The following is a 15,930-nucleotide window of genomic DNA, read 5'->3' on the forward strand; positions in this document are numbered from 1 at the left end:
TTTGAAGTGAGGTTTGAAATTGATATATTTTGTGTGCCGATATTTTCAGAAGTAAACTTTTTTCAAGAAACATGATGCAAAACACACCCATATATGCATATATGCATGTGCATACTCCATTTATGCAGCATTCTCGACAGCTCATCTAAATTCATCGTCCATATTACCATTTGTATAACCATCAAAAAAAATAGATTCTTTATTAATATTAGCTATTACTTTAACAAAATATCCATATTATATTATCCGTATATATTTTATTAATATTTTACAACCATCTACTCATATGGTTATTGCTCTTTTCTATTAAGATTGAACGTTGACATATGAATTGTGAAGATAGAACATCTATATTTAGAGGTTTTTTGTCTAGATGATGCTCTATTTTTAAATTATGGAATATAGTATATGTTGGAGTAACATTTTCCGCTTCATGTACTCTATTTTTAAAATGAATAATATGACATAGTATCTGCTAAGAATACTCTTACCACCTATAAAAATGAAACGGATATATGTCTTAGGATAAAGCGAACACTATTATAATTTTTCTAATAATATATGTGGTATTTACCAAAAAAAGAAAATTATTTTAGACGGAGGAAACATCATCATTATGCAATGGACTCAAGCCATGGAATACATCTATTTGTTTTGGAGCGAAAGCGACTTCATGAATAAAATCGTGGATTTGAAATAATGAATTTAGGACTTGTTTAGATGCTGTCCACAGGATCTTGCCTGACTCGAGCGTCTCTCTCAAACGTCTGATTTCGGTCGCCAGCGGCCGGATCGATGTAGTGTCCAGGCGAGGGCATTAACCAAACACGCCCTTGCTTCCATTGTAAAACTTGGAGGCATGTTTAGGATACAAGCTTTGATTTTAATTTAATTTAATTTAATTGGGTTTTCCGTTAAAGAAAAGGCAAATATTTATCCAACCGCCCGATCCGAGATGTACAACTCAGATCGAACTCCCCAGCCGCTTCAGCGGCGGCCTTCCAAATGCCGTCCTCCCCGTGGATCCCCACCGCCGGCGCTCCGCCGCCGCGAGCAGCGCCGCCCGTGGTCTGCTCCTCGCCGTCGGCGCGTCACTCTGTCAAGGTACCCAGATTCCTTCCCGTCCCTCTCGGACCAACAACCAATGATCCTCTCCGGTCGTTTCGCCGCTCGGTTCACTGAACCTCCAGGGATTTCCGATCTATATTTCCTACCGCAGGAGGCAGGGGCGGCCGCCTCCGACGCGCGGGAGTCGAGGCCTCGCGTCCCGCCGTTCGAGAACTTGTAATGCGCACTTCCTTTCTGTGCCTCCCCTCTCCGCCTTTCTCCTCGCCGCTTCTGGCTTTCTGCGATGCGTGCTTTGTGTTTGTTCAATTGTCGCCATGGATGATATTCTCTCTGCAATGTATATCTATCAGTAAACGAGTTTGGGCGTAAGAACTAGCCTGTGTTGCCTTGAGTCGAGATGTTGGTCTTTTGCTTAGTTGTCTGTCTCTGCTTGGATGAAGTGAGGAGTGGATGGTTGATGTACTCGACTTGTTGCTTGGAACATATATTAGGCAAGATGCACCACTGCAATTTTACCTGCATGCACTCGTTTCTCTTGCATGAGCACTTGAACAATAGCGTGAACAAGCAGAAATGGTTCATTATGATGCTTTTCATTTGGTTAGAGAAGATAGATATGCAGAAATGCCTGAATTCAAAGTAAAATGGGGGCGAGACCTACTTATTTCCTGACAAAAAAAAATAGTTTTCCTACCTTAGGGAAGTTGATCCATGAAGTTTTTTTGCCAAAGTAGCATTTGCAAAGTGGAAATTGGAATTACCACAGGCAACACCATGCACAGAGCACATCTGCTGATTTGCTGTTAACTGAAGATGTTGCAAGAAGGTTGCTTTGATCTTTCCTTCTTGGCATTCAGCTTTAGGGTCTCACATATATAACACACGAAATTTATGCTATTCTTAAACTTCATATACTGTGACATAGTAAATGTGCAAGAATAATATTCTGATTATGTTGTTTTAATTGCATAAAGACTTAGACAAAAATGGTTATGTTGAAACCATGCAAACTATATTTTTAACACATTGAAGACCAACTCTGTTTTCTATTATCAAGTTATGTCCTGATTTTTCTTTGGATTGTTACCATTCTGTTTTTTTACACGATAACTATCTTTATTCAATGCTGCTAAAATGAAAATGCACATTTCCAACAATTGTGTTGAATTGTTTTTGCATAGTCTGTTCTTGATAAAATGATTTGGAATTGTGAACTTTCTTAGTTCGGAGTTTAGCTTCTGATTAGTCACCAGGACAGATCATGAATTCATATAGTAAAATTTCTTTTTTTTTCTTTTACTTTGCACAGTGAAATAGAAACCCGAGAGCATGAAAAGAAGGTCAACAAATATCAGGCTGTGCTTGCAGCTCGTTTGAAGGCCAAATACTTTTCTAGCAAGGCTTTTGATAAAGGTACCATTGCACTCTAACTTATGACAATAGTATGACATGGTATATTACTATCTGCAGAAGTTTTGTTTGTTTGCTCAGGCAATCAGATATCTGTCTGAGTACATTATCTGTCATTTTACTTTGATCTGTAATAGCATTTTTGTGAACTACGGCTTAAAAGGAAGCTCAGCTGTATGGTTCAACAATTAACATGGATCTTCAAATGGTCTGAGTCATGATCCACTGAATGAGCAAACACTATTAGTCTGAATCATGTTTTGGCCTTGAGGTGCAACCTAGCATTACTAAAGATATTTATGTTATTGAATCAAAGATATGCCAAGTTGACTATCCTAACAGTCACGAAAAAAAATCATTCACATGCCTTCCTTACATTGTAAGGATAACCAGTGACCAGATGTGGTAGTAGAGTTTGCCTTTTTTGTCATGTAACTAATGAGTTGACTTCAAATGGTAGCCTTTTCCCCCTGTTTTGGCAAATAAGTGTTTCTCTTTACAATTTACTATTCGGTGAACAGATTTGTTTGAAGAAATGACTATCCAGTCTGAGACCATCCTTTTAAGCAGGTGCAATTATCTTTTCAATTTGTATGTTTTTTCAATATTGTTATTAAATTCCATTGTAGTAACAATTTGCTTTTTGTTTCTTAGGTGCCCGTTTTCAAGTTTATTTGCAGATCCAGCAAAATTTCACCGGGAGAAGAGCTGTTCTAAAGAGGGCATTTGTCCATGTTTGACAAATGCCTCCTTTGCTAAGCACAATCATTTATCTCTAGTTGGTGAAGTATCGTCAAGGAAATTACCATTGTCTTCAGAAAACTCTTAACACCTGTCATGTGTCAAGTAGCACCTGTCTATGAATGCCACCTTGTGAGGGTCTGGTAGTTACGTTTCTAACTGCATTTGCTATCTTTAAATGAGGAGACCTGAAGCATGTAAAATATCAACAGGCCTAATTTAAACTCGAGAGTTTAGCTTAATCTTTTGTACCTGTTGAGGAGCATATTGATAACTATCAACTTAACTCTATGCAAAACCATATGTTGATATTATTCCTCTGGGGGATGTCTTCAACTTTTTACCTGTCACCATAGTTATGTGCATTGATCTTTGCATGTTTTTATATTCCTTTCTACCAAATGCTGTCATTTTGTAGGGACTAGTATCTTGAACTTTCTATATTCTGTTTTTAGTACCAACATTCCAGGCCTCCAGTAACAATTATTCCAGTGATCTTCGCTACATGCATGACAAGCTTCATCTGCAACCTGCAAGTGCCCCTGGAATCATGACGGACAGATGTATGACCAAACACACCTGAACTGCATCTGCAGCCATTCTTATCTTCATGCAACTGTACCAGAACAGCACACAGGTAAATTGGCTCCTGGGAGGGACAGTTTGTTGAGGTGCTCTTGTACTTTCCAGTTGTTTCCTCATATTTGTAAAGAAAGCTCCATTGCCACCACCGTGAGACATTGCATGGTGCACTGGTGCTTCTTCCACCGTGCGCCGCACAAGCCAGGGCCCTGCCCTTTTAATCACTGTTTGCCTGGGGGCCTCTGATGTGAGCATCTCACTCTGGTGGGGCCTTTCTCCCTTAGGTTCACACGTAGTTCCCTGGACTGGACATCCTTTGGCTGATACCGCACTTGCAATAGCAGTGCATCACCTGTCTCTAGATTTGTTTTTTGTTCTGCTCTGGTGTACAGGTGGCGTTCCTATCTTCAACAATACAATTCTCGATTGAAATGTGCCTTTTCTTTTCATTTCCTATGAAAGATGAGTCAATATATGTACAATTGCCTGTTTATATTTGACATTGGGATTCTGTGAGCCTAGTGCCTACTGCACTTGCTTCCAACCGAAATCTTCGCGTTGAATTCATATCCTCATAAAGCTCAAACATGGCAATTCAACGTCATGTTCAGTCTTATATGCTCTGTTTTTGAATTTGCTCGTTTGTTTCGATGGACAATCACGTTTATGCATTGAGCATTGGAGTTTTCATGTTCCAAAAGACTAGATTTGTTTTGTGGCACATGTTGCCGGCCTTGTCCTCAATATTCTTTTGGAATCCTATCCGAAAAGCATCTCAATGAATAGGAATATGTGGTTCAGATATTGATGTAACATTCAAATACCAAAATTGTTTGATACACATTCAGAACCTTGTTTGATACAGCTAGGTAAAATAGCTAATGAAGTACAGAACAAGAGGAGTAGAAATTGGGTAAGTTAACATTAAAAAAAACATGCCGTCCATTAGCAATCCCCAAAGCATAATCCATTACATGTTAGTTGAACACCATGACATCATTACATGAAAGGCACTATTTTTTTTTCTTCATAGTTGCACAACACTATGGCGACTGGCAAGTCTACTTGTAGATTTGTGCATGCTTCTTCTACCCCATCATTTGTCCTGTCACTCTTCAATTGGACTGCAATTTTACAACTTGTAAATATATAGTACATATAATCCATGTTAATTTATCCGTTTGTAAGTACATAATTAGTTGTAAAAATACACATCAAAAACCTCCTCAAGATAGGAAAATCAACCTCTCATGTCTCATGCATGAATGCCTCCATCTCCAATAACTATCCTTGTTTACTTATACATGTTCTTATTGATAAACAGTAATTGTTATTATTATCCTCTCAACTGAAAATTTTGTTGGATAATAATGATTTATGCAATTCATTCAGCAGCAGTAGTCGTAGTAGTGCTGTTCTTGCATGGCTCCGATGAGCAGCTACTGCCGTGGTTGCTCGAGGCCGACGGCGAGGATGCGTTCTTCTCCGGCGCCGGCTGCGGGAGCAGCTGGAGCTTCTTGATGAGCTCGGCCTTCTCGTCCCGGAGGCGAGAGCTCTCGCGGCGGACGTCGGCGCAACCCCTCAATGCGCGGTTGAGCTCGTCGAGGAGGCGGCGGTTGGCGCCGCGGAGGTGCTCGACCTGCGCCCACAGCTCGCTGAGCTGCCGCTGCTTGCGCATGCGCGACCGCCGCGCCGACTCCCGGTTCGAGACCATCCGCCGCCGCCGCCGCTCGTCCTCCGCCGCGGCAGCCACGCCGCGACCGTGGTAGCTGTACCCTCCCCCGACGTCATCTGAGCCCGAGCTGGGCGAGCCATTGCGGCCGCCGCCGCCGCCGGCAAGACGACCTGCCGCTTCTTGCAGGATGCGCTCCAGCTCGAACACCTCCACCTCCATCGCGTCGTCGTCGACGCCAACGCCGGCGCCGGCGGTGAGCATGGCGGCAGATGCCGCCTCCTGCAAAGGCGGCGGCGCGGCGGGGACGAAGTAGGCCTGAGGCGGCAGCGCCATGTTCAGGCTGTGGTGGTGGTGGCGCGCCGCGGCGCCGAAGAAGGGAGGGTTCGGCGGCGAGAGGAGGTGAAGGCTCGCCACCTCGCCATGGCCATGGTGGTGGTGGTACATGATCTTGCTCTTGTCTCTTCTTGGCCAAAAAAGCTATCTGCTTTGTAGCTAGCGTGGTCGTAGTAGAGTATAGCTGCGGTTTGGACGATCGATGGATCGTCTGGGTGTTGGTGATGATCGATCGGATGAGGAGAAACTGGGTTGGTGATGGCCTTTTATAGTGTGCCAAACAGTGGCTAGCTTTGGGTGATTCCATGCCCTCCATGAGAGAGAGAGAGGACTTTAGTTCGGTCCACCATATTGAATTTTTATTTTGGATCTTGTTGAGCTACACCTTTTTCCCCTTATGAAAAGATTGGTTTTGCTAGAGTTTAGCTTTAGCATTTCTCGATCTCACTTGATGTAAATTTATATACCATGACTAGTAAGTTAAATTTAATTAACACTACCACATAACACATCAAATGTGATGCTTACGCTGATTAACTCGCAAAAGGTTTCTTGCTCGCTCGGCTCCACACACTTAGGGGTGATAATGGTCTAACCATTTTATCTATAAAATTTAAGAGCCGGGTTTAAAACGGGCTGAAAATAAAATTCTATAGAGTTTTGAGCTAAATTTTTTTAAGAATTAAATAGGATTGTGAAAGAATCTACGGATCTTGGCACATTCCTACTCCTACGCACGTTGGTCAGTAAAAACCGGGATAAGATAGGATCTTATCATGAGTGGTTCATAACAAAAACCAGTAGTAATAATAATTTTCAATAATATAATTTTTAAATTGGGGTCAAGGCTATCAGCATTTGCTCTACCTATGAACTATGAATAATAAGTGTCTCAGAGCTGGTTTTGTCTGAATTTTTCACAATTTAGACATTTTCCCCCAAAAATTTTATAAATTGACCCATCCAAAAACATTATCAAAAAATAGACCTGTTCAGCTCAGTGCCACGCATTGTGGCGCCAAGGTGGGGTTGATTGGTCTAACTCCGTGCCAACCCTACCTCAACGCATACTAGATTCCAATCAACCCCATATCAGCGCCATGCATCGTGGCGTTGAGAAATGAATTTATTTTTTATAATGTTTTTGAATGGATTTATTTGTGAAATTTCTTCGTGGAAAAGCCTAAATATGAAAAGTTCACGCTGGTTTTGGCTATGAATCGTCACTGGTGCCCATAATGGTTTCAAACATGAAAGCAACTTTTGCACTCCCTCCTTCCCTAAATGTTTGATGCCGTTTTTATACACGTTTGACTATTCGTCTTATTTAAAAATTTTATATAATTATTAATTATTTTTATGTCATTTCATTTATTGTTAAATATACTTTTATGCACATATATATCTCATATTTGACAAAAAAAATTTGAATAAGACAAATAGTCAAATGTTTATAAAAAAGTCAACGACGTTAAATATTTAGAGACAAGGGTAGTATATGAATTTGAGATCCTCTATTGCATTGGCTTGGATGGTAACCGGTGAAAACCAATGGGTTCCTTTACAACCCTAGTAAGCTCTTGTATATTTGAGCTAAAAAAATCTAAAATTTCAATCAATCTAGCCCTTAAATCTTATAAATTTTATAGACCCAAAAAGTTAAACTTATTACCACCCTTCATGTAATTGATCGTAATGATAACTATAAAGAATGTGCACCTGTTGAGATGGTTTATATCACCTCGGAAGGAGAAGGCGTAGTTAATTAGGTCCACCATTTGTTCATATTTATTGCAAGGTTCTGAACGCCAGTATGTGTGATGTTTATGGTTGAGATAAAATATTTCTATAAATGATATATGTCAAAGGTTTACATAGAGCATTATTTTCGGGAACATGTACACTCCATCTTTAAGAAACTACTAATTTGCCAAATTCCCCTCAAACTAGATATGTGCCTTAAAAAACTACTAGTTGCTAAATTCTGCGTCACGAGTAATTTCAAGTGGAAACTAGATATATGTTCCATCTTTGGCCGGCATTAACGTGCCGTCGATTGTCTCATCATGGTATGCATTGTGCATTTGTGCAAGCATCAGGGCATGTGACACACATCCCATCCCTTTCACATATATGTATGGTTATCTATTTATCTACAATGGACATTTTAAAGCCATCACATGGTACATATTTTCTTGGATAAATTTGGTACGTAACTTGATGTATCAAAATTTTCTACATCGAAATACTTTCTTAATAACCATACAAAGGCCGGGTTCGGTACTCAGTATTACTAATTCAGGTTTTCTCTTTTTTTCGTGCGCACGCTTTTCAGACTACTAAATGGTATGTTTTTTAATATATATATATATATATGAAAGTTTCTTTAAAAAATCATATTAATCTATTTTATAATGTTTATAACTAATAATTAATTAATCATGTATTAATTTATTAGTGCGTTTTCTGTGCCGGATAAATAACATCTAATTGAATGCGGCCAAATTCTCCTATATAAGAGCATCCCAACAGTTCATCTGTCCCATCCTCTATCATGAAAATAGAGGAAGAAGACTTTGAGCTTCAACAGAACGACTATCCTATCATCTATTTTTAGATGTCATCCATATTAGGAGAGAGGACCTTCATATCTGGATGATCTCTCTTCATCCTCCAAAGAGATATAGAGGATGTCATATATAGATTGATCTAGTGAAGTAAAAAAGATATGAAGGATAAAACTAGTTTAGATAATCATCCAAATGAAGATATAAATGACCAAATTTAAATGAGTTGTTGGGGATGCTCTAACATCGTTCAGGACTCGTATATAACATGGTTCACGAGCTCAATTACTCATCATGAGTTCAGTATAATTAAATCCCTTCTGCATATTATCAGTCTGGTAACTACATTTTTTATCGATTAAATTCTCGAACGTTTAATGCATAAGAATATGAAGAAAATTTTGATTCATGTAGCTCATAAATATTAGATAACCATTCCATTTTCGACTACTGCATACCAACAGTAAAAAAATAACAGCAGTTTGAGTTATTATAGCACGATAATACGTGTGGCTCTTAGATCCCTTCTCCAAGTTATATGCAGCTAATTAATATTTGGATTGATTTTATTTATATACTATTTAGCATGACTTGACTCAAGTCAGTCTCTCGCCAGAACATGGATTTAAGTATATATATCCATGCCAAACCCAAACTTTTACATATTCTCCTACTGCAGATACCTTGCTTTCGGTTACCACCTTTTAATTTGTACATTAATTGTTGCATGGATCAAGCATAAATCTTTCTGCTAGCCAGTAAAATTCACAGGGGACACACCCACTTGCTGGCTTATGGATACTGGATAGACACCATCAGACTAAACAAATTAAGCATAGGATCGAACAACTAGAGAGCAAACGGCGTCGAATTTGCCTTTGTCGAAGCTTCAAATGAGTCTAATAATATATAAATTTTATTATTTATTTAATAATTTAATAGAGCAAATAGGTCATCTATATGTATCTTCCTGATGAATTAGCATTTTACGGTCTTTGAGAAGGTTACCAAAATTTCAGTGTAAAATTTTGGTACCTGGACCGTAAAATTGTTCATATATATTATTTCCTTCTCTCCTCATTCCTTAATATGGTTAACTTAAAATTAATTACCAACATGTTATTCTTAAAATATTATATCACTTATGAGTCAAGCTTGGTAGTCAGGCTTGAACCGAGCTTGTTTGAATACTTGAAGGTTATATAGGCTCGATTTGAGCTTGAGCCTAGGAAGACGTGAGCTCAATTCGTTGACAGTACTAGCTAGGAAGGAAGTTGGTGTGCATTAAGGTCTCGTATAGAGTATTAGCTTAATTTCTAAAATTTGGGCGATAAAATCTCTCTATCTAAATGACAATTATATAAATAAATGTTGCAAGTTACATAATAGTACTCATCACACCTTTTTTTTTATTTAGCGAATTTCCTGTTTTTTTTCACTTTGGAGCAACATATAGGATAATCAAGGAAGAACGTATTAATTGTAAAGAGAGAACGTATTGCATTAATCTCGTGTGGTTAATCAGGCATAAAGATGGCGGGTTTCAATTCGTGTGGTTTGCAAGGAGCGACATTAGCTGAATAAATGACAAGTTTGGTTGGCAATGCCGGCGACGGATGTGGGCGCAACACTGAAATTAATTGGGGGTCTAAGCACGGCTGGTTCTGACGTGTTTTTGTGCCCGAATTTGTGGCAAGATGCGTTGGATTAGAGGAGCTTCTTTCTTCTTATCTGGCTCCACCAAATGGCATGGATCAACGAAAACAGTAGGGGCTCCACGTTGATGGATCTAAATCGATTGGATCTAACCAGATGGTAGGGCATGGTGGCACATGGTCTAGTAAAATATGGACGTCTTGTGAATTATACTAGGATCGACTCAGGCCCCGTTCGGCATAGGGGCATAAGTTAACTTATACCTGACATGAAAAATATAGCAATAAATTAGTATATAATTAATTAATTAATCATTAATTATTAAAAAATATAAAATATATTAATATGATTTTTTAAACCAATTTTCCTATAGAAAATTTTGCAAAAGATACATCGTTTAGCAGTTCAGAAAATATGCGCGTGAAAAACAAGAAAGCTTAGTTAACTTATGATCATAGCGGAACACGGCCTCACTGTGATTTTGGGCGTAGATAGAGGAGGATTCTTTCGGCGGAGAAAGACTTAGTCTTTTACTTTTTATCATCGATCAATTAATGAATCTAAATAGATAGAGTATTGTTTCTCAGTTATGAGACTTGAAATCAAAGTATTATGTAATATTCGGTCGTGTAGATACTCATGGGATAAAGATGGATCGGTCCATTATTAAAAAAATAGGTAGAGTCGTAGGGGAACTAACATTGTCCACAAATTAAAAACCCCCACTAATGCTGCATTATTTCTGCTGAGACATTTTTTGCATTATTTGTGGTAGCGGTTGCCAATTGGATTTGGATGGAAATGTGACGCCATCCAAATGGTCGCTTTGTGCAAAGGCAGAAGGGGCAGGGGTCCATGAAGCTTTACGATGATTGAGGTGATTGTCCACTGCAATGTATGCCACCCAGCATGGTGTAGAACTCACTACAAAGTGGATAATTATGAAGGGGGAACAGTTCTAGTTATGCGACCAACACTGTTCCCAATCGACATTAATTGGGTATGGCTGCTTGAGATGTGGCTTACAAGGTGCATGTGCTTCATCTGTTTAAGTTATTTTGGGTTTGTAAGAAATTAAACATCTCCAAGTTTATTAGAGTTTAAAGAAAATATATCATTTACAGCCATAAATATGGGATAAAAACATATTCAATAATATATTTACAGTTTTCTATATAAACTTTTCAAACTTTGAGATGTTTGAGTTAGAAGAGACAAATGGAGAAAGTAGTTGTTAATCTTGAATTTTAGACCTTGGTTTTGAATTAATTTAGACTTTTTTTACTCAACCTTGATTTAATTTGGATAGGAGTCTAAAACAAGTCAATTATCTTTTTTTTAAAAAAAATATCAGTCACGTGTCTTCGAAACAGATATATTGTACTTTTCGTTCTAGCGCATGCAGTTGGCTAATTACCATAGCTAGTTATTCTTATCTGCATTTAGAATTTAGCAACACGTTATCCATGAAAATAATCGAAGTCATGAAAAGTGAGCTGAATACAAAGTCAACTAGAATGCTCTTGGTGAATTTGTTTTGATGATAAAAGAAGCACTAGATGCAATAATAGAAGAATTTTGGGAACTAATATACTTCGATTTGAGTGATAGCTAAAGTGTCACTGGCTAGGAATATGCTCAATTGTTTGTGTCAAGTTGGTAAAAAAACATCTAATCTTTTCCAGATTAAATATTACTTATAAATACTTCTCCATTACTGAAGTACATATCGATGTGATACTGCCAAAAAATATGCAACCGGAAGTTCCATCTGATTTTGTCCGGTCATTTCATATTTTTTAAAAAGAGACAATTGCAAGTAGTTTAAATCATTCCTGCAAAATTATCACTATTGATTATTCTAGTGGCATCTTGCAATATAGAAAAATCTAGTGGAAATTTACAAAAGCCTCTTAAAACGCAGATATCTAACCCAGATTTTAAAATTTTCATACGCACGCTTTCCGAACCGCTAAACGGTGTGTTTTGCAAAAAAAAATCTGTAGGAAAGTTGATTTAAAAAATTATATTAATCTATTTTCTAATTTTATACCTAATAATTAATCATATATTAATCTATTAATATGTTTTCCGCACCGATTAACTAATCAAACTACCGAACACGACCTACGTATATAACACATGAGATTTTTTTTCTAAAGAAGGATGTAACTGTAGTATAATTATATGTAGTGTAATCATAATAAATTACTAGCTAGTATGTAAGTATTGTGCAAATAAACAAAACTCATAGCTTAGTACTAGTTACACTATAGTTTTGTGCTAGTTGTATTGTAATTAATTATATATTATTTACATTATAGTTAGATTGTAATGACGTACGTGTGACTAGAGAAAACATTAAATGACAGATATAACAACTTAAAATCAGCTGGTAGAAATTCAGAGATCAATGAGTTTTCAAGAAGAAAATATATCCGACGAGTATATATTAAATCGCATGCATCAATCACTTTAATTAGCTCAAGGTTAAACTAATTAATTGAAGTACGGGCAATTTACTTATACTGGAACACTCACTGTATGCATGCACCCCTAGTCTTTAGTTAACTGAGCAATGAAAAGTAATGAACAGCTTATACTAATTTAAGCGTGACTATCACAAAAGTGTTGTGATTTTTAGCTTGATTTAGATATCATCTCTTTGGATTCTCTTCTGCAGCAAATATATATTCTTGGGGGAATTTAGTTCGTTTTATATCCATTAATTAGCCGGCCTTGCAACGAAGTGGCTAGTGTATATAGGATCGAATGGAATGTCACTTAATTACATAATGAGAATGGAACATATGCCCCAAAACAAAACTTAGATTAGTGCTAATAAAGTGGTTCTTCGATGGTTGTGACCCTCGTGAATGAGCATGTGGAAAGTGCTAATTAAGAGAATGTAGTTTGGCAAGATTTATTAAATCAATGACTGGAATAATTAATTAAGATGCCATAGATATATATACTGTGCTGAATTAATTATGAATCTGAAAAGTTTTATGGAGAAAAAGAGCATACATATTAAGAATTAAGCAGATCAGAAACTACACATCCAAAGATATGTATATTTGCATGAAGAAAACATGTCATTATAGAAAATGAGTTGTAATATGTAAACCAGGTTCCACACGGTTTGCTTAGGTTCTTACCACTTCTCTTATATCTTATGAGGTATTATACTGTACATCAAACAATTCAAAATTATAACTTAACGTCTTGTTAGTGCCAAGGCCATGGTACTCCCACTTAGGCCCCGTTCAGGGAGGGGTGGGTTAGTTATTCGGCACGAAAAACGTAGTAATAGATTAGTCTATAATTAATTAATTATTAATTATTAAAAATATAAAATAGATTAATATGATTTTTTAGAACAACTTTCCTATAGAAAATTTTTTAAAAAAATATAACGTTTAGTAGTTCAAGAAGTGTAAGTACGAAAAATGAGAGGTATAAAATAACTTATGGGTGGCTGCCAAATGGGACCTTAATCATCTCGCTTAGTTCGAAAGACAAGTCATCTGCGGCTTATGGACGGATGTTTCCCCAGCCTATGCCAAATCCAAACTCTTGTAGGGAGATCCATGTATCTATCATATGTTCAGAAAGGTAGAAAGCTCCGGACAATGGTTGGGACGGTTGACCCAAGTCAAGTTGCACGTCCAGAGTTGCTCGAAGATTGCCACACGAATTATGCTCTAGAGAGGGATGCTTACTTATGGTCACCCGAGAACCATGTTGTGGCAATTATTTAGGCTAGTACTCATGGCTTTGGTTTGCTCGGGAATTACCAAGTTTATCTTGACAAGTCATGATATATGAAGCAGTGCTCATGGTATTAGTGATGGATCTAGCACACGATGTTAAAGAGGTCTGATCAAACTAAATAGAGTTTTAGCGCACATTTCTATTCATCTTTAATATACAATTTTAGGGCAGAGGGCTTCTATGGACCTAACGGGGTAGTGGGTGCCTGAGCCTCCACCGTCCCCATGATAGATACACCCCTGGCAGGCATGGCATCTCTTCTCAGAGTACGGTATGTGGCATGAATGAGAAGGGGAACCTTGCACTCTAGGTGTCAGGCCATAAAAATTATCTGTACCTCCACGGGGAGCTAGGTGGCATTCTCGTAATAGATGCAAGTGGGTGCACACCCAGGTAGGTATCCCAACATCATGAGAAGCATTGTGTGGATCCAACGCAGAATCCCAAGGATGTGTAAATGCATATAGATACGACATATAGTTTTAGTAGCTAGTTAAGGCTAATGATTACAAAAATATTTTTTTCTCTATTTGGAGGGAGAACCAATAGTCATATGGTATAAAACCAGAATTGGATTTCTCTACCTTTAAAGTCACATGACTTTATCACTGACATATGGGTCTAAAGATTCTTAAGTCTATATGTCAGTGACAAAGATACATGTCTTTAAAAGCAGAGGATCGGAACCCCACCTTATAAACTGTTGAGAGGGGAGGGAAAGAAATCGGCTAGCAAACTTGGTAGCTACAAAGAGCTTCTATGAGCTTCCTGGATATTGACAATGAACGGGAGTAGAGTGACACATCGGTGAGCACATGTTTTTCTCTATCTGTGTAGCAGCTTAGTCCCATCTTATCCTTCAAGGGGCCCGAAATTGTATACTCATTCATCAATCCCAGACATCTCATGACACATCGGAGAATAATTAACTTTTTGTCGCTCTTAGAAATGGTGCTAACATATTTGTCACTCGGTCTATATGTCACAGACACATGAGGATCCACATATCATAGACAGCGGGTGACAAATATGTTAGATGTTAGTTCTAAGAGTAGCAAAAAGTTAAAAGCCCTCCAAAGACACTTTGACACTTCAAAACCCCTGATCGATCCTACACCCTTGATTTGTCACGTTATACATTCATTCGGACACCGACATGCACATTACTGAACTTAAAATTACAGTGTTACATAATATTTTTTACATCGAAGTTTGAATACTTTTACATGCCAGTTGGTGTGTTTACTATTTGTAAGTTTATTTGATGAATAAGTTAGAATAATTTATTGTATAACATTTTCCATACTTCTTTAAAAATAGATCCTAGTGGTGATGAACCTGTCACCCCACCTCTTATGTTGATTTTTTTACTAACTAATACATGTATTTTAATGTTACAAAAATCTCCTACATATTTGTAAGGATGAATATCATATAAGTTTACCATGCAAATCCATCTATAGGGATGAAAGTTTGAAAAATCTCACAATTAATCCGTTCCAAACAATACTAGCACGTGCATAGTTCATTTTTATCCATAGTAAAACATGTGTATTTAGCTGGTACGTAAAAAGGAAGACTTTGTTTATATGAGTAGTTGCGGAGTGATGAGGACTATTGGGCTGTTATTAAATGGATGAGAAAAGTGATAGTAATTTTTTTGAAAAAATAAAATCCGATGCCTGAAATCTAGGCACACGAGCCATGCTAATTGTAAGATGCCTCACAAGTCACAGTGACTCACAAGCGTACTCATGCTTTTGCAAAGGCACCAACCCAACGGAATTTCACTTTGCTCCAAACCGAGGCAGCATCAAGCTCCGAGGATCAAACCTTTTGAGGTCACCAACCAAACCCCCTCCTAATATCTCGTTCGCGGCCTAACCATGACGTGATTTTACCAATTTTAGCACCTTCGTACACAGGAATAACATGCTCCACATTCGTTGGCACCTTCGATTGAGGGGCACCATGCATGTCAATCTCTCCCTCTCTCTCTCTCAAACAAAGGCCGCTTTCGTTGTTTCTTCTTTCTCTATATGCACACTTTCCGAATAACTAATCAGTATACTTTTTACGAAAATTTTAAATTAAGAAGTTATATTAAAAGATATATTTTTTAAA

At 37.8% G+C, this 15,930-nt stretch overlaps 2 protein-coding genes across 2 annotated transcripts; one reads left to right on the top strand and one right to left on the bottom strand.

The window, feature by feature from the left end:
* The first annotated feature begins 886 nt into the window (after positions 1-886).
* LOC102718014 lies at positions 887-3,786 on the top strand. Its single transcript, XM_015840357.2, has 5 exons — positions 887-1,104; positions 1,220-1,284; positions 2,378-2,481; positions 3,000-3,048; positions 3,133-3,786. The coding sequence occupies exons 1-5, from the start codon at positions 1,006-1,008 to the stop codon at positions 3,305-3,307; spliced, it is 492 nt and encodes a 163-aa protein (XP_015695843.1). The 5' UTR covers positions 887-1,005; the 3' UTR covers positions 3,308-3,786.
* Positions 3,787-4,688: 902 nt separating this feature from the next.
* On the bottom strand, positions 4,689-6,033 carry LOC102706033 (G-box-binding factor 1). Its single transcript, XM_040526992.1, has one exon. The coding sequence runs from the start codon at positions 5,918-5,920 to the stop codon at positions 5,186-5,188; it is 735 nt and encodes a 244-aa protein (XP_040382926.1). The 5' UTR covers positions 5,921-6,033; the 3' UTR covers positions 4,689-5,185.
* Between the last annotated feature and the right edge of the window lie 9,897 nt (positions 6,034-15,930).

This window comes from Oryza brachyantha, chromosome 8, assembly GCF_000231095.2.
Source record: "Oryza brachyantha chromosome 8, ObraRS2, whole genome shotgun sequence".
Taxonomy (NCBI): domain Eukaryota; kingdom Viridiplantae; phylum Streptophyta; class Magnoliopsida; order Poales; family Poaceae; genus Oryza; species Oryza brachyantha.

Excerpts from the sequence above, each read along its gene's own strand:
- LOC102718014 (XM_015840357.2), top strand. The coding sequence starts at position 1,006 with ATGCCGTCCTCCCCGTGGATCCCCACCGCCGGCGCTCCGCCGCCGCGA. Across the intron at positions 1,285-2,377 it reads GTCCCGCCGTTCGAGAACTT|TGAAATAGAAACCCGAGAGC; the intron begins GTAATGCGCACT and ends TACTTTGCACAG. Across the intron at positions 3,049-3,132 it reads GAGACCATCCTTTTAAGCAG|GTGCCCGTTTTCAAGTTTAT; the intron begins GTGCAATTATCT and ends TTTGTTTCTTAG.
- LOC102706033 (XM_040526992.1), bottom strand. The coding sequence starts at position 5,920 with ATGTACCACCACCACCATGGCCATGGCGAGGTGGCGAGCCTTCACCTC.